We start from the raw sequence: 22,307 nt of genomic DNA, 5'->3' as shown, positions 1-22,307 counted from the left end.
ATAATGTCAGAGAACAGCTCAGGAAATATCTAAAGGAATTATCAACATGTGAAGATTGAACAGTGAGATACCATTAAACATAAGCTCCTAGACTTAACATCTTCAAATCTCTGTATCTATGAACACTGCATCTGCCTTTCTGATGGAAAACCATAATGTTCTATCTGCTGCATCTGCTGTAACACGGTGTGATGGGTGTGATGCACAAGTGCCAATCCAGTGCACCTCATTCCATCAAAGCGCTCTTTGAGATCACTTGGCCTTCCAAAAGGAACTACGCTTTACCATTAGTGGGTAGAATGTCTTGCAGAATAGAGTTTTACCTGACTGAAAATACACGGGCCTGAAAAGTAAACAACCAGAAACAAAAGTTGACTTTGGGATATACTCATTCATAGGCAAGATGTGGAAACTGATAAAATCCACTAAGCCACATAAAGGTTGCAACTCTTCGTTAAGAGACCATCAGGAAGCTGATAATTCACTTCAGCAGGAACTAAAAAGAATGGTTACCATTATGAAAATGCCACACCAGTGCCTGTCTTGTCTTGAATTTTCACCAGAAGATGACCTTTCATGAGCTGATCTTGAAAGTAACCACCATGCTTTGTTAAGAAAGAAAAAAGACAACAAACCCCCCCCACACACAACACACAAGCCATATCTCCAAGCTGCCTTTAAAACAAAATTAACACAAAACCAAAATTTTCTTTCAAGTTTACTTTCAATTCACAAAATTACAAAGATAGCATGAACTGTTTTAATTAAGCTGTGGGACAAGCCATGGCAGCTTGGCCACAGAATCCTGCTTCATTCAGCGCAAAGCAAACAGTGAGTAAAGAACAAATCAAGGTGATAGAGCAAACAGCAGTGGTACCTGGAAACTGGTGAAACTGGTTGAAACCAGTATAAAGAAAGATGCTTGGCAGAGCAAACAGGCTGTTACAGTTTTCTTTAAGGAAGAGGAACCATAGCCTTTCTTTGCCACAGAGAGGCTTGCTTCACTGCACATTTGATTGCATAGCAGGTCATGCACAAGTGCCTTCATATCCAGTGACAGCGTTCTTTACACTTGAGCTAGCAGCTAACTGGAAACAGAGGACAAAGCTTTAGTGCTACCACAGAAATCATGTGGCACCTTTGGTATACTGATACAGGTCTCCCACTCTAGTTGCAGTCAAGTATCAGCTTCTTTTGACTACACATCCACTTGTTCACAAATACTGAATAAATTTTAGCAGAATGTGAATGACCAAGTCACTGAACTTCCTTCATAATTCCTCTGGTCTTTTTAGAGCAACTGGCAATACCCAGAAGTTACATTAGTCAGAAACCAGCTCTGCAACTCATTTATTGCTGAATTACTGACATGGTTTATCCAACATTGACCTCAGCTTAGATAAGATCCCACAGCATTTATTAGTTCAGGCATAGTACCACAGTTATAAGACAAGCCCTGAGCAACAGAATAGATGTGGGTTCTAAAATAGTAAGATAAAATTGCATCATGTCTTGAATGGGATTTGGATCCCAGTTCATTCCAACTAAGGAATGCAGGATTTCCAATCTCCACTGTTATCACACCCACTGATGACATGTTCAGTAAGTTATACAGCTCTCAGAAATATTTGTGAAATGTAATTTTTATATTAAAGAACATTTTCTCAGGAAAAATGGCAGATCAAGTAACTATTCCAGAAGCTCTATACTAAAAATTGTACCACTACATAAACAGTTCTATCAGCTGAGGTGGTAAACCAAAGCAGTAAGGATTATGAAGGAGCTTGACCATACAAGAAAATCCTGGTAACAACCAATTCATTAATTACTAGTGTGCTTCAGCTTGTGGCAAATCAAGTTACTGATTGCAAGAACAAGCTGTTTCATTTTTTTCCAGGCACTCTCGTCATGCATTAGCAGTGATGGGCAGGGACAAAATTCTCTCTTGCAGAAATACAATTGTCCATCTGTCTAGGTTCAAAGACGTTTCCTTGGTGCAGTAAGAGACTCCCATTATTCTTTGCTTATCCTCTTGCTCCTAAAGCTGGTCAGATGGAGAATTTTCAGTTATCAAAATCTGCAGTAGCAATGCAGTCTGATAACCTTAACAACTTAGGGTTGTTTTCCCAACACATCATGCTGCTGCCAAAATACCCTTCACTATATTGCATCCCACCCTTATCTGAAGTGAGGTGAAAGGATATCAACAGTTCCTACAAGTCATCATTCTTCACCAGCCTCAAAACAGGAGGAAAGCCAGGAACCATCTGCTTTTAAGACCTCCTCATGCTCTCCTGACAGGAAACTTTCATGACCAGCATCTGAGAGGCCCAGATCATTAAGCTCCATTGGGACATAGAAACAGTACCAGAAGGTTCTGTTTCTTCCCAGCTGAGTTTTCACATGTTGGATGCATGGCCAGCAGAGAAGGCCACACAGCTGCAGCATTATCTTTAGGTTTCCCCACTCTCAAGAGTATTTAATTTGAGAAGCAGTTTTCAGAAATTCTAGCAAACATTAATACAGTAATTTGGACACCAAAGGCAGTAGCTTTTTGTACCAGCTCTCTATTTTAGAAGTAGGCTGTAGAGACACCTGAACTAATAATTAAAATTAAGATGATGGGTAAGTCTGAGTACATTCTACTTCTACCTGGATTTTCCATCTGTACAAGAGGCAACATATGTATGGTTCACTCCTTAGAAAAATCTATAGGACACTGAAGGCTTCTGTATACTGTGCAAAAATTCTTGCACATTAAAAAAATGAAGATGACCTGCAGTCAGCATGTCTTATTCAGTTATTATTATTTACTCTCTACTGTATATACCATAAGGTAAGCATGAACCTATAAAGAATGCAGAAAGGAAGCACAGTCACGTAACCAAAGACAACATAGTGCATATTGACATAAAGCATATATAAAGTTTGAACAGATACCCTGCACAATGGAAATGCCTGACCTTTGTGTGGGTATTTGACAGTTGAACTATAGTTAGAACCAAACCCTGATGATTGTTACAGTTGAGTCTTCCTAATGATTTTCATTTTATGACACCATTCAGCTGATTTTGTTAGTTTTTAACCTCTCGGCCTGAAGTTTTCCATTATGAATACCAATGGATATTTACAATCGGAAGGGAAAACTTAAAAACAAAAAAACAAGCAAATGAGTTTTTCTGTCAATGTTTTAAGAAGTCTGCCGTTCTGAAATCTATATTAATTTTTTTCAGCATCCTGTTATTGAGTCAGGGGTTGCACACTGTATTTCATGGGCTCCATGAAAGAAACTGCATTTTCAGTTTAAAGTCTCAGAATAAAAGCTCCCTTAAAAAATAAATAAAATATATTTTATATGAATGAAGTATCACCATGACTTAAACATGAACCCAATGACTGAACTAGGTACAAAGTGACGAAAACAACACTAAAACAAAAATAAATATTATTATTCTTGAAGGAATTGATATATTCAGATTATGCAACACAGTGCTTCCTCAATGCTGACTGTTTGACTCCAGTTGAAGTTGGAAGACAAAACTACTCAGTACTTTTGAAGCACTTCTGATGACATGTACCCCATTCAAGCTGAAAAATGAGACATTCAAAGATGACATTCATGAAAACAATTTTCTACCATGCCTCTGGGTCTCAGCTCTTTCTTCCAACTCAAGCAGTAAATTCCAGACTGATGACAGAGTTAAGACAGGCAGAGTTACGTTCACATCTGGGATTCTTGCAGCACAGCAAGACTCACTATGCTTTCAATGTAAGCACACATTTTACATACTTGCACATTACACTGCCTTACAACTTCAGATCTTTACACACCACAGCAGAATCAGTAACATGACTGCTCCTATACCTCAAGTTATTCTTCCCCCTCCACTGTTTATTCTCGCCATCTATTTTGGAAGTTCTTTTTAAAGAAAACGAATGCTTCCTCCTCCACATGAAGGGACCCTGTGTGGAGAGTTAATTAAAATGCTAGAAGACCTGGCTCCAGCTAGAGCATTTATCAGAACACCCACTGAGGAAGGGCTCTCCTTTGAAATGTTAAATATGTTGTTAACCATGGATAGGGATCAAGAAAGCTTTTCAAGACATCCAGTGCTCTGAAAAACTGTAAACACCTGAGAAGAAGAAAAAAAAAAAAAAAGACTGTCTGTGATGACAGGTGACAAACTCAGTCAAGTATTTTATAAATTGAGATAATTGTTAATGTGCATTTAGGACGAGTTAAAGAATGAGAATACCCCAATGCATTCACAAAGATTTAATTCTTCTCTCAAATACCTATTAATAAGAACAGTATTATGAAGGTAAGAACTCTACTTTTATGTTGGTAAAGTGCTAGAATAAGAGTTGATTTCCAACATATAACGCATACGCTTCTGACAATAAGCAGTTTTTCTAACAGATACTAACTATCTTTCCTAACTGCTACGAAAAAAAAAAAAGCCAACAGAAAGCTGACCTAAACCAAAACTGTTCATTTACTAGGTGCTGGGATTTAAGAGTTAAACTCAAAGATGATTTCAAAACCTGAATGATCAGCAATTTCCCAACCACAAAGAAAGAAGGCAAAAAGTAACAGGAGTCAGCTGATTTGAAAGACAGCCTTCATAAAGGGTCCAAGCCAACTGCCTGCAAGATCTAACATAGCACAGAAGATGCTTTTGGACCACAGGGAGTAACAAATAAAAGAAGGGAACAAAACCAACATAATGAGATTATTTTTTTCCTCCTGCTCTGGGCTGTGGTAGCAGTAAATATTCAATTAGATTAATATTTCACCTTGCAAAAGCATTTTCAGCTCTATAGTATCGGTTTAAATAAGCAGCATGTATTTTTTAAGAAAAGGAGAAGGAAGTGAACAGTTTAAACCACCCTAAAACCAGACTACATTCTACAGATGGAAGAGAAAGGAAAACACTGCTGTTTCCAAAATATCTCCTCAGCTTAATAAAATCATTTGTTTTTCTAGAAATCATAATAGTACCATGCTCTTCTAGACCATGCTAGACCAAGATGCGGATGACAAGCCTCATTGTTTAATGAAAACATTCATCAAGAAATATCAGGTTACGTTCTTTACCTTAAAACAGTAACAGCAAGTAACACTGCATGTGTCAACACAAGTCATTCTTTAAACAGAGATTCCTGCTTTTTTTCTTCACAAGGTAATCTAAGCACTTTTTTCTTAATATTGTCCTGCACATCACCTCAGATAACAGCATAAAGAATGTCAATCACATTTACTGTTTCTCTACAAAATAACCTCAGTGCCTCAGAAAAGAAAGTCGCTCCAGGTATGACACTCCAATATTTAGATTACACATAGCTCAAGAAAAGTCAAGTTCCATCGAGCACAGCACTAGTATCTACCACGTAAGGCCAGTGAATCAGTAATAAGTTATTCACTTAATTAAAAATAAATATTTGAGGGGTATTGGTAATAAATACAGTTGATTAAGTTAAAGTTATGTCAATGTAAGACATTTGATATTGTAAGTAAGCAGCACATGTATGCCTGATGTTATTCTGCAAATGATCTATATAACAAATTTTAAGTGGATCAGGAATCAGCTAATAGATGAGCTTCAAGAACTAATCGTGAATCATCAACTAGTTGCAGTATTACTAGAAAGGTTCACACAGGACCAGTAAACTTTTAGTCACCAATTAAAGACACTGCATTGAATAATGCTGCCTTATCAAAAGATGGAAGTGTGGAGGAGCAATAATGCTGGATAACAGCAACCTTCTGATAAGCACATCAAATAATACTCTTCAATAAGCCACTGCAAGGTCATATCTCTAGAAGCAGCAAAGCAGAGTATAAAGATTTTTATAGGCCAGTTTCAGAAAGTAATTCTGAATTGTCTGATGAAGTAGGGAAAAAACAAAAAGAATGCTTCCTCCAGAAAATAAACACAAGCAAAAACACCATTAGAAGTAGGCACTGCTCACTTCCGAGACGTTGGAAAAACAGTTCTGACAAGAGCAATAGGTGAAGAGCACAGTCAGCTTTTAAAGAATATTTTCCAGATTGTTTACTTTCAAAGAATGGAAGAACTATATGAGTTACAGCTACAAACAAGCTGGAGAAAGCAAGCATAGTATGAATTCCAACCAAGTAGAAGCTGAAGCTGGTGTGTAGGACAGAGTGTATGTCCTGCTCAGAACTCAAACAAGGTCCCAAGCAACACCACTGTTTCAACACTTTATATGAAGATTACCCTAATAATATTAGTGTTGAAATTCAAACAACTTATTAATTTAGAGCAGAGACTACTGGGAGGATGTAAATTTATTTCTTGGTTACATAGCAAAGTGGAAAAACCTTACCAGTTACTTCTGGACTTTCAGTCTACTTATTCATAAATTCCTTAGAACTGCTCCACAGTCTGGTTGCTTACCTCATGCTGATGAAGCAGCTACCAATACTGAAGTCTTTATCAGTCTGACTTTAGAGAGAACTGTGTTAAAGGACAAAGGACTGAACTCAAAAGATGCTGTATGTACATTTATTTAGTACTCAGCAGTATCTTCAAATTGTTTTTTCTGATATGGGATTAAGACACATAAATTCAGCATTTCTTTCCATGCCAGGTAAACAGCCAGTTCAAGTAAGTTTCTAATTCCTCTTTTACCAGGTGTATCAGGACACAGAACATAGTAGGGGGGAACAACAACAACAAAGAACAAAAACAAACAAACAAACCCAAACAACACCTGGCAGAAATTCTTACTTTTAAATAAATTTAGCTGACCTGTAAAGAAACACAGAGTAAGGTATTACAGGTGCGTTTCGGATTCACTTTAAAAAGGAAGTCAGAAGAGGGAAGAAAAAAAAATGAAAGCTTTGCTCCCATACTTTTCCAGCCTTCTTTACCTTAAAGAAATGTTGTCATTAAGAAAAGGTCACATTTCAGTGGCAGTCAACATGGCAGGATGTATTGATGTTATGCTTAAGACCGTTATGTATTTGTTTTGCCCCAGAGCCAGCCTACATGCACTAGAACACCAGGTGCTGGAGAACCTGGGCAGCCTGTGCCATTGCTCACACAAACAATACACCCCCCCACCAAAACTGTGGTATTAAGGTGAATGGTCTCCCCCAGGAGCAGAACCAGGTATTAACACATACCTGTTCTTCAGCATCGCATAGGGAGGTGGAGTGAGTGTGAAATATCTGCTCTTTCTTGTTCAGAGCATCACAGTCCCACTTTCCTTCTCCTGAAATGGCTGGACCAGGAGCACCAGCGATGGCACTGGGCATAGCAGGGCACAGCATGAAAGACAGTCCCATCTCACCCCTGCCCACCCTGCAAACCCTTCTGTAAAAGAGTCATCTGAAAGGCCACTTGACCTTTTACTGCATTGCTTTAACTTTTCATGACATGTTAGAAAGCATCATTTAGTGTCTGGCAGATAGATCACATTCCTGTGATGCTCTTTTACTAGGCAACAACTATTGCCAAATGGCCTTTGGAGCAGATTACTCTTCAGGTGATCCTTCCTACAGCAAATTGTGAGCAACTTCCAAGTATCAAGAAACTATTCTCTCCTTTTTACCTTTTCCACGAAACAGTTTTCCTTCCACCTCTGGTGGAAGGACATAGCTGACATGCACCTGGAGCTAGAATCTGCTGGGAAAAGGGAGTTCTGTATATTGCAAGTCAAACACCACTGTAGGTATTCTTGTTCTTTTTTCCCAACTTTCTGCTGAATAAACATCTTCACCTCTATAACACAGAGTTAAGAGGTAGAAGGCCCCAAGAAGGAATACGTTGCCTCTTTAAATATTGCTGTAGTTTCTCCATTTAAAACAAAATAAAACCCCATCAACAACACACCAGCTGTACTGTTTCAATAACAATCAATTTGGAAAGACATTACTTAACAAACGAGCTCATGAATCCAGATGTCATATCAAGTACAGTAAGAAAACCTGAGGTAGCAGCAACTGAATTTGGAACATCAGCCTTATACACCCTTGGTGAACCTGGAATCTCACGGAAGCAGCAGAGGCATTGCTACAGCTCCCAAGCTGAAAGCAAAACATCAGAAAGCACTAAATCAAGTGTAGTTCTACTGCTTCTGTTATCAGTCTTCCAGTAAGAGAAATTAAATGCATTAGAGCACTGAAGAATCACAAGAAGTGTAAGACTGTTTAGAAAATATTGTTTTCTTCTTACTTGTAAGAATATTTCAAAAGGAGCAATGCTTGGCCGTTATTTAAATGCAGTTTGTTACCCAGTCTTTTTTCAAGTGCCAAAAGCTCGTGTTCCCCCCCATCAGTGCTATGTCATCTATAGGGACAGTCCAGATCAATATGAACAAGAAGTTCAGTCTGTTAAACAAACACAAGCCATCAGAATTTACGAAAAAAAAAAAAAAAGAGTGGTTTGTTGGTTGATTGGTTGTGCTTTCCCCCACGTGAGAAAATATTCTAAAAAAAAATTCATATTTCTGTTTTTCTTTCAAAATGTTAAATCAAAGGAAGATCAACTATGTAATCTGAACCAGAATTATTGTCCTGTAGCGCCCATCTGCTTTCCTTCATGGAAATATTTTCAAGAACGGATAAAAGCAAAACAGTTTGAACAGCTACTGTTCTGCATTAAGCCATATTCACAAAACAGTAAACCAAATGAATAAAAAGATCTGAAAGTCATCTTAAGCTATAGCTGATCCTTAATGGAGTTTTCCTGCTTGTTTATATGTGACCAGGTTGCACAGCATCACACACAATAGTAGCATACTTGTAGTGTACTACCAGGTTCTTAAGCGCAACTGAAGCAGAAAAACTTATCTTGCACACATCAAGGATTATTTTCTTTATTCAGTTTTTAACATTAGGTGATTAAATGATTGTGGGAAAACACATTAGAGACATAGATATCTTCCACAGCATCTTGCCATTTAGAAAGGAAAACAGACTTTTTTTAGTTAAAAAAAACCAAAAACAATACTTCTTCAACCATAGCGCTGGAGATTATGAACTGGTTATTTCTGCATATGTCCTTTACACAAATTATTCTGTTCTTCTACATCTTAGGTTTTACCGTTTGTATAACAATATAAAAGAAGAATTCTGTCTTTGCTGGTACATGTTAGAAGTGCTTAATATCTTGTTCATATCTCTCCTAGAGAGTGAATTAGACAAGTATAGCAAGCTTAGAAGAAACAGAAGATAACATTATAAGTCTATTTTGTAATTCAAATATCCAGCAAGTCAAAGGATGAAAAAACTCAATCTTGTTACAGAATCAATTAGACTTGCCCTGCTCTTGCAAAGGCTTAAGCCTGTGAGATACACCAGGATATAATTCAACCACACACTCTTGAGGGCTGGTTTAACTCGCCTGGACAATCTACCATGTTTTTCAAGGACTTCAGTGGTTGCATGTGTGCAGGCACAGACACAGTTGTGTATCTCCAACTAAAAAAGTATCATCTGGAATAGAAAACTTTTCTTCAATCAACATGAAATTAATACAAGCATGTGAAATGTGAGTGAGTGTTCTCACTCAAAAAAAGTAATTTGCTTCTGTTGTAGCCTAGTCCTCCATGTGTGAGGTGTTGAAGAAACTAAAGATTATTAAGGTGGCACTGCCTAACACCATGCAGTGTGTTCTGCATCTGCTTCAAGAATCATAATGACTAATTCTCCATAATTAAGAGAATTGCAGCACAACAGAGTTGGTAATGTCTCCAGCAACTTTCACAACAGCTTTGAATAAAAGATTACTTGCTGAATGTAAATTACACTTACACAGAAGAATAAGGATACATGATCATCCACACTACTGGCAGTTTAACACAGGCTTCATCATGATAGAAAAATACAATTCTATCCATTTGATTCCACATATGACAAATTAAATACAGATTATGCTACAAGTTTCAAGAATATGTATTTTCAAATAACGAAAAAAAAAAAAAAAAGAGGGATTTGGAGTGAGGAAACGATACCCACAGAGAGCAAGGACTCAATTTATTGTAGTAGAAGGAGGGGGAAGATTTCTACTTTTAAACAGCTTTATAAGCTCCAAAATGCATATTGTTTGCACATGATGTAAATTCTTGGCTAAAATCAAGTTAAAGATAATAGTATAGAATTTAAAATACAACCTCAATTTGACTTACTATAGTAACAGTATTTTTGGAAAGAATAATTTATTATTATTGAAAACTTAACATTACTTTAAGTGGAATTTATAATTCTTCAAACTTAAGTTTAAAAACAAACAAATGTAAAATGCCAGATTATGAGGTAGCAATTCAAGTTTGATCTCAAAGAGATCTTATCAGTTAAGATCTTCCACTACAGGTGATTGATATCATGCCTTATGTTACAGATATTAATTGGTAGGGTTTTTGTTGGTTTTTTTTTTTTTTGATCGTTTGCATATGAACACAAAAGAGAAGAAATAAGTCTTTTCTTAACTACTTTTTATCTATTCCAGTCCCAAACAGTATGTCCTTCCTCTTCTTCATACAGCTTATCCAATGAGGCTTTAAGTCCTTAAACTTTTATTTAATATTCATGTGCAGACAAATCACAAGAGATAGAAGTTCCACATATAGCTATACAGTGCTACAGGGATAATATGAAATACCACTAGTCAGCACACTTAATATGCTCACCCCCTTTTGGAGAAGGCATAAATACAATGTGCACAGGCCAGGTACAAGGCTGCTTTTCTTCCAGACCCTGCACTCCTAGGTATTTAAAAAGCAAACCAGCCACCCAGCTTCATTGATTTATGATATTATCAGTCTAAAGAAAATATTCAAAATACTAAAAAGTTGTGCCAGACTGTTGTAAGTAATTGCACAGTAAGACAAAGTTTCTCCCTATAAAGTGAAAGATGTTTTGACAACTGCAGCATAACAAATACCTCACAGTGTTGAACAGCCACACAAAGCTGTAAATCTTAGCGATAACTGGAGGATTTTAACTATCTATGAAAGGCTGCTTTTATTAAGAACACAGTAAGAATTCCATCTCTAGAAACAGATCTGTCTCTTCAGGGAAAGACAGCTTTAGATTTCTTTTGGACTGTGGCACCAGCCAACAGGCTGAATAACATACGCTCCATGCTTCGTTTTACTCATCTGTTTAACCCACCAAGCATCTACTCTAAGAAGAGCCTCTTACTGGACATTACTAAAGATCCAAACCACACAGAATTTAAGAAAACATCAAAAGGTCAAGATTTCCCACAGGCAAAATGGTAACTCAGAAGTTTCCATCCCTTCTATCAGAGGGTAAGTGACAGCTCTGTTATCTTACTGGCACCACTTTGTTTCTCTACTATCATTTGGAAGTCCATGGAAAGGAATGATTTCCACATCATTCATCGAAAGCAAAATGTTTCTAGAACAGGTTATCAAATAAATTAACTTGGCAAGCAGAAGGAGGGATGGGTTTGCCCCACAGCTTAGTCAGGCTGCTGGATTAACAGGAAAAGAAGAAAGGCGTTTTAAAACATTAATTCAACTTCCTAAGATCAATGATACCCAACTTGAAAAGTAAGCTGAATGAAGCCATAACTCCAGGAAATATTTACTCTGTGTGTGTGTGGTTTTTTTTTTTCCTAAATTTTGTATGGTTTCACTGTGTCAAAGATTCAAAGATGCTAACGTGGAAAAAAAAAAATCCATGATATAACTATTATTTATACAGTTATCTTGAAGACTGAAAAAAAAATCTAAGATTCAGTTAAGGAATGTCAAAGGGTTGGCAAGGTACGAAATATGGGGTGCAGGCTGGGCAATGTAAAGGGATGGACATGAGAACAAAGTTTCAAACTGTATTTCTTCTAAACCCGGAAGAAAAGGCCTGGGGAAACAGAAAAATGTGCAGATCCAGAAGTTTTATTATACCCTAAATTCCCTGCAGTTAAGAAGTTACAATGGTAATGGAAGCTTAAAATGACAAAGATATTAGCATAGCTTGCTTAATGAAGACACCATATTACAATAAGCATTTGTGAAATACACACCAATAGACAAGACTTGCCTAATAACTGAAAGTTCACATTGCCCAAGTAACAGCTGCAGAAGCCACCCTTGCACAGCAGTTTGAGCCTCCCAGCACTGCTACACTTAACATGGAACAAAGTGTATTTTCTTCTTAAATGTTAACTGATTAAAAAATAAGGGAAAAATCAAAGAACAGAAAACAGTTAACACAGCTAAATGCAATTTGTCAGTAAACTACAAAATAAAGAAAAGCTAAGTGTTGTGAATCAGGGATAACTTTGGTTTTTTTTCAAGTGTGCTGGAAGTTATTAACTATTTCCAACACATCCTGATTACTTCTGTCTACTGGTTCTCTCACCTGCAAGGTGTGCATATGCACTCCAATATGATGGCGTAAGTTACAACAAAACCAGAGGGCATTTGGAAAGACATGAGAATGATGCAAAGGATTAGGGATTATAAAACCCATTTACTTTATTACATTGGTGAGTATTCGCATGCCATTATCTCTAAGTCGTGAAAATATCTGTTCCTACCAATTATATACCCATTATCTACATGCTAGAGCTACCTGGCTGTAGGCATCCCAAATATATCAACATAAACCAACAACTTTTTTTGTAAAGAGAAGACAGGCATAGACAGCATACAAGAAGGTGCAACGCAAGCAGCGATGCCCAGCTCCATTATGGACCAGGGATGGCATAATCTCTGGTGGCAACACAAAAACACCTAAAGCACATGGGCCTTATGAAGGCACAGGGAAAGTATCAGTACATCAAGCTAAACTAAATTCAGGTACTTATCAATAAGCATGAGTTGGCAATATATAAAAGTTAAAATTCAAGTTATTTTAAAGGAAGACTTCAGTTTAATCTTAATACTTAAAAGTGGTTTTGGAATGATAATGGTTTTCTGATGCAACACACATAAATAACACTGCAATTTTAGTCCAAAAGCCACTGTCAGAGCAGAAATCCTTCTTGCAACACAGTTTAATTCTGGCAACAGTCAACAGGTGGGTAGTTAAGAAAACAAAACTGCAGTAAAGCATTACTTCTGTTAGACACCTCTGAGCTTTCTGGGATCTACTGCTTAGGAACTCCCCAAGCTTGACAAGGGATCTTCGTGCTTGATTTCCCTGAATTCAGGGGAGCTAGGTTTCTTTGTATGTTTTATACACTTTTGTACATAAACATCATCAAATCTGTCCAAATTTCACTATCAAGTCAATACTCAAATATCATGTAAGCAGCTACACTACCTTTTAAATGAAGAAAATTACTATGTCCATGTTTCCTCCCTCAATCCCCATATCATCACTTTCAGTTTCTGTTGAACAGAAAAGATTTTACCCCCAGCACTTTCAGTTTCAGTACAGCAGGGAAGTGCAAAAGAATGAGTTCTGCTTGAGAAAGTCATCCAAAGTTAGGACAGCAACCAAGAATAGGGGAAATGGAAAAAACAGGAGCCAGAGGAGACTGGAAGACAACAGCCATCTAGGAAAAACAAAACCAAACACAAACAAAAAAACCCCACACGACACACCACTATCTATAGCTTACTTCAACACTACATGAGCCTTAATTATATCACAATGGTTAGGACTCCACTTAAAGCCAATCCCCCTTCACCCCTCTTACTCCCAAAATAGTTTAAAATACAGTACTGGAAGTGAGAATTTAAATTGCTTCTATAAAGTGATTTGTAATGTTTGTACAGTTTCTAGGAAATCAGAAGCTAAAACACTCTTGTAGAAGAGAGTGTCTGCAGTTCTCTGGGAAACAAAAAACAAACAAACAAAATTACAGAGACCAAACAAAACAACAGAAACCAAAGCTACAAGACACTGATCAAACCCTGCAAATCTGTGCAATAAATATTTGTGCTTAAAAAATAACCCTCATCTCAGGGTTAGCAAAAGCATCCTAGGAATTCTGCATAGTTTAACATTTTCACCTACAAAAATAAAAGGAAATTTAAAAAGAGAACTTTAATAAGACAGCACACAGTAATTAATTCAAGATTTCCAGCTCCTTCTCCTCTTTTTAAAGAACACATTAAACAAGAAACAGCCAGTTGCAATGGCAAGCAAGTTTCCATTTTATGTGCATTTAATCTTCTTGCAGAAGAAAAACAAGCAAACCAACCCAAACTCTGTTTGCTGTTATTCCGGCATACTAGTGAAGCCATTGCATGACAGTTAACAGGCACCTGATACAGATACACATATTTACGTGGGGTGCACATGCAGCAGCTGATCTCAAGGACTTACCGCACACCCGTCTTTTCACAATTATTGGTTGTGACAACATGCATTAAGCATTTCTGAATGTAGGTTAGAAGGGAGCATCAAAACATTATGTGCAGTATGAGACATTAGTTGGAGGGAAGCTGTGACAGGCAAGAATGTGTTCTTAGCCATTTACCAACATACACTAAAAAAAGCCTTTGAGACTTCATAATATTTTGATAACTTATATGCACAGCTCATCACAAAGCTGATTGTTTTCATTTGACATAATAAAGGGAGAATTAGTGTGCTTTTAGGGAAAGGTTGTTTTCAAACATTTATAGAAGCTTCTCTTCTAATATACTACTTATTTAGAGACTCTAGAGATTATTAGCGTTCTTATACTAGTGCATTTATATGCATATCCTTTTGATACCTAGTAGTAGCTCCTTAAAATATACACTGCATTTTCCTCTAAAATTTTGATAATACTCTCTAAACTTGCCCCAGTTCACATGCAAGACATACAAATCAAAACGAAGCAATTATTCACAAACTTGTATTTAAAAAAAAGAAACAAAGCCCACACCAACGCTGTTGCTCAACTTTGTTTATTCTGTGACAGTGCTCTGCTGTCACTGCATTCACCATTTCCCCTCTGCTGTGCATTTCCTCCATGTTGATCTGCACAGACATTCCTCCTCTCTCTAGCAAAGGTGCACTTTTTAGGTTCGCTCTGCCAGAAAGACCTTAGGGACAGGGATTGAGTTACCACCAGAAATGCTATAAGATACCAAGCTTGTAATATTCTTTATTCTAAAAGACCTTTGTATACATCCTAAGTCTCTTCCTCTGTGCAAGACTGAAAATGATTACCTAGCGCAATGCAATTTTGCTTGACTCCTCCTCTGACAAACAAACCCTTCCTCATTCTAAATAGCTCCCCTTATCTAGAGCAGCATTTCCACTTATTTGCAAACAGTAACACAAAGCACCTGCAGCTCTCCCTACATCCAAATCAAACATTTATGCCAGGCCCTCATCTGCCAGGGCTGAAACAATAATCCAGTATTTCCTCTCCATGATATGGAGATCAAGAGACTATTTTCCGATTATGACACAGATTTAATACAAAATTCACCGCAGAGAGTCTTAGGAGTGTAGAGTTTCTTTCAGGGTGCCACGGGTCAGAGATGGTTTATTTTTCAAATTGCATTGTTTCTGAACAGGTGTTTACTGCTCTGGTTTACTATGACAACTACCCATATTATAGACTACGCACAGTATCTATTTGTCAAGATCCTTTTGTTCAAGCAGTTACATTGCTCTCCAGAGGAAGGCCACCAACTAGTATCTTTATCTTCTTGTAGCCATACCGGTCACAACACACTTCCAGAGGTTAAAGGGGAAAAAAAACTTTTAAAATATGCTTTAAAAAATTGAATATTTAAAATTTTAGAGTTAAATACTGTAACAGTTCAAGTATCAAAAGAAATATTTTACAAATAATATTATTAATCCCATGGAGTCAGAACTACATCTTCTTCCTTTTTCCTTTTACTAGATGTACTGGGTATCCTACAGGCTGATATTTTATGGGAAATAATAAAGCCCATGATTTTTTTTTTTTTTTAATTTGGAACCAGAGCACTACAGTTCTAGCAAACTTACACCTTTTGTGCACTGCTGTATTTCATATTTTCTCCTCCCCTTACCCACCAAAAGGAACGAAGGAATCCAATAACATGGAAGTACCTCTTTACAAAGAAAGACGTAAGACTACTCAATATCTGAAAGGCACATAGATAACCACCAAAACTCCACACCACGCAACAAAAACAGGTAAAGCAAGCTAGCACAAAAGCAAATCACTATTTCCACACTAACAGAAAACAGAGATTTATGACCAGAGTTAAGAGGTGAAATAAGCCCTCTCCTCCAACCATTAAAAAAAAAAAAGCCCTGCAGTATGACTGTTCTGTTTCCTGCAGGATATCAGATGCTTGTATTAGATACCCCTGTGGTTTTCATACTGTAAATGTATCAGCTGATACAAATCCTCTGGAGAGGGCTATTAACTAATGCTTAGAAAGAGCAGTGGCAACAGACCACACATAGCACCTCAGAGAAGAGGGGACAAAAGCTGACAAGTCATCCCTAAAAAAAAATTTGAGAGCCAACAGCTGAAGAACACATCTCGAAGCAGAGGCGAAGCCTGCGAGGAATATACATACCCACGCCCGCTTATTTCCCCCTTACACCGCTCACTGCTTCCTTAAATACAGAGCCTATTGCCCACCAGCACTGCTCTGATTTAGGAGCCACAAGACCACACTGCCGCTCCTCATCAAACCTTCCCTGGTTACACATGGCAGAGGAGGATCATCTACAGGCTACACGCATCTTTCTGCATGGCCATTTTTCCTCCTTTCTGCTGTGGTTTTTTTTTTTAGTGTTTCCCAATTGCTCGGGCGCTATGGCAACTCCTGGCCCAGGCGGCCCCCGCGGGGCGATGGCGGCCGCCCCGGCCCAGGGCAGGGCTGCCCTCCCCGGGCAGACCCCGCTGCTCCCCCGCCGGCCTGGGTGGAGCCGCTCGCCCTCGCAGGGACAAGCGCCGATCGTGTTCTCCGTTGCAAAACCAGGGCCAGAAAAAGGGAGGAGAGAAGAAGGGGAGGAGGAAGGGAAAAGAAGGTGGAAACCTGTCTGAGGGAGAGCCCAGGGAGGGAGACGGGCGGGAGGGCAGGGCCGGGCAGGGATGGGGGGAGCAACGGGGAGACAAAGGAGGGATGGAGGGCGCTCAAGGAAAACGGGGGAAGCCGGGGAGGGGGGCGCTGTCGGGGAACCCCGCGGGGCACCTGCCCGCCCCGGCACACGCCCCGCACACACATCCACATACACATCCATAGACACACACACGTACCCAGCAGCAGCAGGCGGTGCGTCTGCTTGTACTCCCGCTTCTGCTCCTTGAGCGCCCGGTCGATGCTCTTGCTGACTTTCCTCGCCTCCTTCTCCGCCTCCCGCTCCTCCAGGCGCAGCTTCTCCCAGGGTCTCTGCAGCGCCGGCGGCTGGTGCAGCGCCTGCTGCCGCGCCGCCTTCCCCCCGCCGCCGGGGCCGCCGGCCTTGGGCAGCGCCGGCCGCTCAGGGGCCGCCCCGTTACCGCCACCGTTCTGCAGCAGCAGCGGCGGCCCGTCCGCCTCCCCGCCGGGCTTACCGCCGGGCCGGAGCGGGGCGCCGAGGGGCTGCGGCTGCGGGGCGGCGTGAGGCTCGACCGGCGCTTCGGGCTCCGAGGCGGCGCCGGTGCTGGAGATGGAGCCGCCGCCACCGCCGGCGTCGCCGAAGAGCCGCGGGCGCAGGCTGTAGCAGAGCCCCATGGCTCGGTGCCCCCGCCGGGGACGGGCTCTGGCGCGGCGGGGTTGGCCTCAGCGCTTCCCGCCGGCCCTACGCGCCGGGGAGGGGGCGCCTCGGAGCCCCTCACGGCCCCGCTGGGCCATGTTGCATTTTCCTCCCCGGGCGGCGGCAACGGCTCCTCAGCGCCGATCACCTGACACCGAGCTGCCACCGCCGGGTCTACCTTACCGTAAATACCCCAGCGCCAGCCCACCGCGCAGCGCCGGGCGCCGGCGGGGGAAGGGCGGGGGCACGCCGCCCGCGCCGCCGCCACCACCACACAGGCGCACACACACACGTTCGCAGCCCCACCGCCAACCGGCTCTGCCGGCCCCTCACGCCGCCCCCGCCCCGTGGCCGCCTGCCCCCCGCGGGGGCGAGGGTCTCACAGCTCCCGCTTCGCGCACAGGCCGGGGGGCCCTCGTCGCTTTGCTACCAACACTACCCGAGCCCCCCACACACCCTGGGGGCACGGCGGTGGCTGCCTCCTGAGGGGCGGCCCAGGCCTAACCCCTGACGGCATCCTCGGGGAAAAACCCAAGATTGAGGCCTCTCACAGACAGGGACCTCTCAGGGTGCCACCGGCCCCTGCCAGCCTGCCACCCTCACAGCTACAACAGGGTTTTCAGCCCCTGTACACACACGTCGGCTTCTCACCCACACGCTGACTAACGGTGCGGTGGGAGGAAGGCTTTGGGTGCGACAGCGAGAGAAAATAGCAGGTGATGTTGGGGTGTGCTCGCTCCCTCAGTCAGCGTTGGCGATGGTAGTACTCCAGCGGCGTGCTGCTGCGGGCCCTGGAGGGGAGGCTGGTGCTGGTAATTGGTCCAAAAGCCATGGCAGCCCTCCTGCACCTGAAGCCCTGGACAAATCCATGTTACTCCAAAAGTGTCTCAAATGCGATTTGCTTCAGCTTTGTCTCCATGTTCTTCGTAATCTCAGCAGTTTTTCTGCGGTAACATTTAATAAAATTCCAAGTCGTTTTCTGAGGGTGTGTGGCTACTGAATGAAACAACATGTCCCTACATCTTAAAACAAAGGTCATGTGTCCACTATTACAACTGACATATGCCTTAGCATAATTTAAAGTCTTTTGCTTCAGTAACATTGACTGTGTTCATGAACCTCTTTATTCATGCAGCGTCTCTTTGGATTTTGTAATGACCCCGTCATTGTTTTAGTCTCCTATTTTTTTTCCAGTGACCAATATTACATTAATAGATGCCACTATTTATATGCTGCTGTATGAAGAAACGGAGGGAAGTACAGTTCCTATACTTCTTTATGATTAATGTATTAGAGCAAATTTGCCACAGTTTTTAGTTCCTGGATATGGAAAACAGAATTGTTTTTGTGATAGATCTATTTGTGTCAAACGATTTAGAGAACGTCCTCTAAAATATGTATTTAGTAAGCGGTGAGTTGTACATTAACATTCACTGGAAAAAATCCCCAACACCCTACATTAGCAAAAAATAAATAGATGCCTTTTAACTGAAAGCATCAACTGTCTGTGATTGCACCACACAAAGGTGGTTTTGCCAGTGAAAATATTAGCAGGATCCAGCATACTGTAGACATTGTTCTCTTATACCCTTCAAAATGCTGACCAACTCTTTGGACACATGCCTTACCTCCAAAAAGATAATCTAATAGGTGTTGATTCCACTGTATATTTTAATACAGGATTATATTGTGTCCTGGTTGTAATTTTCTTGCAGTTACATCACAGCAGAGGATGTTTTAATCACTATTGCAGCACCGCTGTGTCTTGACTGAAAGTTTTTGTGGACCAAAAGGATATACCACCTCTTAGGTTGTGAGTGAAAGATTTCAGCTTTCAGCTGAAAACAGAACAGGAATTTGGATAAGAAGAATCTAAACGTTCAGTCTGGACCAAATAGGCGTGATCCTGGTGTTAGCAGCTGTACACTTTTCAATGTAATTGGATCACATGGGAGAATTTGCTACTCATCCAACAATACAATAAAATAATGGAAAAAAAAAACAAAAAACAACAAAGCAAACAAAACCAACAACCAAACAAAGTAATGGTGGAAGTTAGGGAGTCATTATTTGGGTACCAAATGTCGATGTGCATACTTATTTCTGTGAAGGTGTTTCTTCGAGCTTGGTGCATACAACAGTATTTGCAGAATAATGAGTTGCTTTCCAAACAGTAAAGGAAATACTGTCATCTGGCCAAATTAGTTCAGATTAGGTGAAATTTCTCCCAATAAAGTGCTCCTGGGCATGTACAGTGTATGCTCAGTGAGTAAAAGGGAAGGTGAGTGATATATTCAGGGTTACAGATGAAACCTGTCAGAATATGCACTGTAAAATGACGTGCTTTATAAATAATTTTGAAATATCAGCCAATGTAATAACAAGTATGGATAGTTGAAAATGGCTTGAAAAAACAAACCACTCAGACAAACACTGATATAAATATTCAACCTTATAAATGTCAAATCTTCAGTCCACTGAAAGATTCTTTGGTGACCTACAAGAGAAAATTGAGTCTTTAGGGAGAATTCTTACTTTTTCTTTCCCTAGGACTTCTAATAAAGAACAATAAACAACCTGCCTTCTTTCTTTCCCCAGAGGAATAGTGACCATCACTACTTCCCAATGACCATGGACTGGGATTTTCGAGACTTTAAAGTGAGAAATTCAGTATGATGCAGTTTTCTCATCTGAATACCCTTTGGAGAACCTTTCCTGGAATAATGTTTAATGTTTTCTAAGGTTAGTAATCCAAATCAGAGCTTAATGACTGGTTTAGTTTTTCTGTAGTACTAATTACCTATGATTCTCCTTATGTTAACTGAAATTAGAATCATAGAACAGCCCAGGACTGTTCTATGGCGAAGGGACCCAAAAAGGGATCCCTCAAAAGATCATCTCATTCACCTTTCATGGGAAAGGTAGCCTAGATGAGGTTATCTAGCACCTTGTCCAGTTGCATCTTGAAAACCTCCAGCAATGATGACTCTACCATGTCCCTGGGGAGGTTGTTCTAGTGAATGGTTGTTCTCACTGTAAAAAACGTCTTTCTTACATTGAGATGAAACCTCTCCTGGTGCAACTTGTACTTGGGGTCCCTTATCTTCTCCAGGTGGCTCCTTGTGAAGAGAGAGGCTCTGGCCTCTTTGTAGCTGCCCTTTAAATACAGGAATACTGTGATGAAGTCCCTTTTGAGCCTTCTCCAGGGAGAAGAGACCTAAGTCCTTTGAGGGGGCAGGTTTTCCAGCCCTTTGATCATCTAGGCGGCTCTCCTTTGGACCTTCTCCAATCTGTCCAGGACTTTTTTGAATTGTGGGGACAATTAATAAATATATATAATGTAGTAAGATCTGAACTTTAAGTAAAACACTTTGAACTGTTTTTTCTTCTTCATTTCAATGTATAATTCCACCGAAGAAATAAGTAGTTGGAGGTGGTTTCCAGTCGTATGCATCAGCTAGATATGTCCACAAGATGGCTCTACTTACTCCAAGGAGTGACAGAACTCTAGCAAGTAACTCTATAAATGTTATTCCTGTGAAGAAGCACCTTTATCGTTTCCTAAAAAGAAGTGAAATTTATACATTTCTTGAATACTTCATATGAAAATAATTCATGCTCTCTTTCTGGTTTTATAACAATTTTGATTTAACAATGGTTTCTTATACTATGTAGCTTTTTGAGATTTATGCAGTGTTCCAAGTTTCAACCAAGAGATGAATGCTTGTCATCTAACTCAAACAAATGCAGTAACTGCAGTTGCCTTGAAAATGTAACTGTGTGGGAATTAAAGATATTCCAGGGAAATGGATATCTGTCAGAAGTTCTCTAAGGCAAGAATCTTAAATACACGGAGAATCTTTCCTGAGGCTGGACATTTCTTTGTCATCTTCTTGTAGCTTGGATGAGTCTCTGTGTCAGTGAATGGGTTTATCCATATTCTGGCTACAGTTTTGTCATGTTGTTTTTCTATATCTTTGTCAGAATAGTGCTCTGAATTTATAAATTCAGAGCCTGCACTGGGATATTATTTCTAGATGATTTTGATTTTTTTTCCTTAAGATTTTTGAGGACCTCAGTGATGATTAGTGGAAAATGTTGCAAGGTATGGGGTTTTATTAAACAGGACAGCTATGCAATAGAGGCAAAAAAATGCAGAGAAATGTGTGCTGTGACAAACACTGGATACTTGCGTTTGTTTAGTTCTTCTCATGGATAAAGGGTCTAGGATGTACCTGGCTTCCATCCGATGATGATCGTATCTTCTTTGATAGGCACGTCTCAAAAAGTTACTTGCTTCTTCCAGGTTGAATACTATTATTTTTGTTCTTAAGGTTTATAATAAGCACTAAATTGTATCCATAGTGTGCCTGTACTGCCCTGCTGTATCATTGCCTGTATATGGGAAAGGAAAATGCTGGTCTTTGATATACGCTTTGATCCTTAAAGCCTGGAATCTGTGTTGCTGATAGAAAGCCTACCAGTGACCACAGCTACGCCAACAGATCTCTATGTGATATGTATGGAGATTAGGTGAGTCTCCTAATCTGCAAATATCAGGAAGTCCTAAAAGGGAAGACCAGAAGAAAACTGTATCTTTCCCCTTGATCTCTCTTTGAGAGGTACCCTGAACCTGCTGCATAGTTTCCTTCCTTGTGACCTGAAAAGCTATACAGAG

The 22,307-nt window shown here is 40.2% G+C and overlaps 1 protein-coding gene across 1 annotated transcript in view; it reads right to left on the bottom strand.

The window, feature by feature from the left end:
* GNAL (G protein subunit alpha L) overlaps positions 1-17,811 on the bottom strand; it is a 194,910-nt gene extending 177,099 nt beyond the window's left edge. Inside the window, exon 1 of the mRNA XM_082044917.1 lies at positions 17,154-17,811. Coding sequence (XP_081901043.1) covers positions 17,154-17,607 — 454 coding nt within the window. The 5' untranslated portion in view covers positions 17,608-17,811. The remainder of the gene's footprint in view (positions 1-17,153) is intronic.
* Positions 17,812-22,307: the final 4,496 nt, after the last annotated feature.

This window comes from Streptopelia decaocto (genome assembly GCF_964273445.1).
Source record: "Streptopelia decaocto genome assembly, chromosome: 2".
Classification (NCBI taxonomy): domain Eukaryota; kingdom Metazoa; phylum Chordata; class Aves; order Columbiformes; family Columbidae; genus Streptopelia; species Streptopelia decaocto.
The sequence above is the reverse complement of the archived record's forward strand: the minus strand, read 5'-3'. Positions and strand labels throughout refer to the sequence as shown.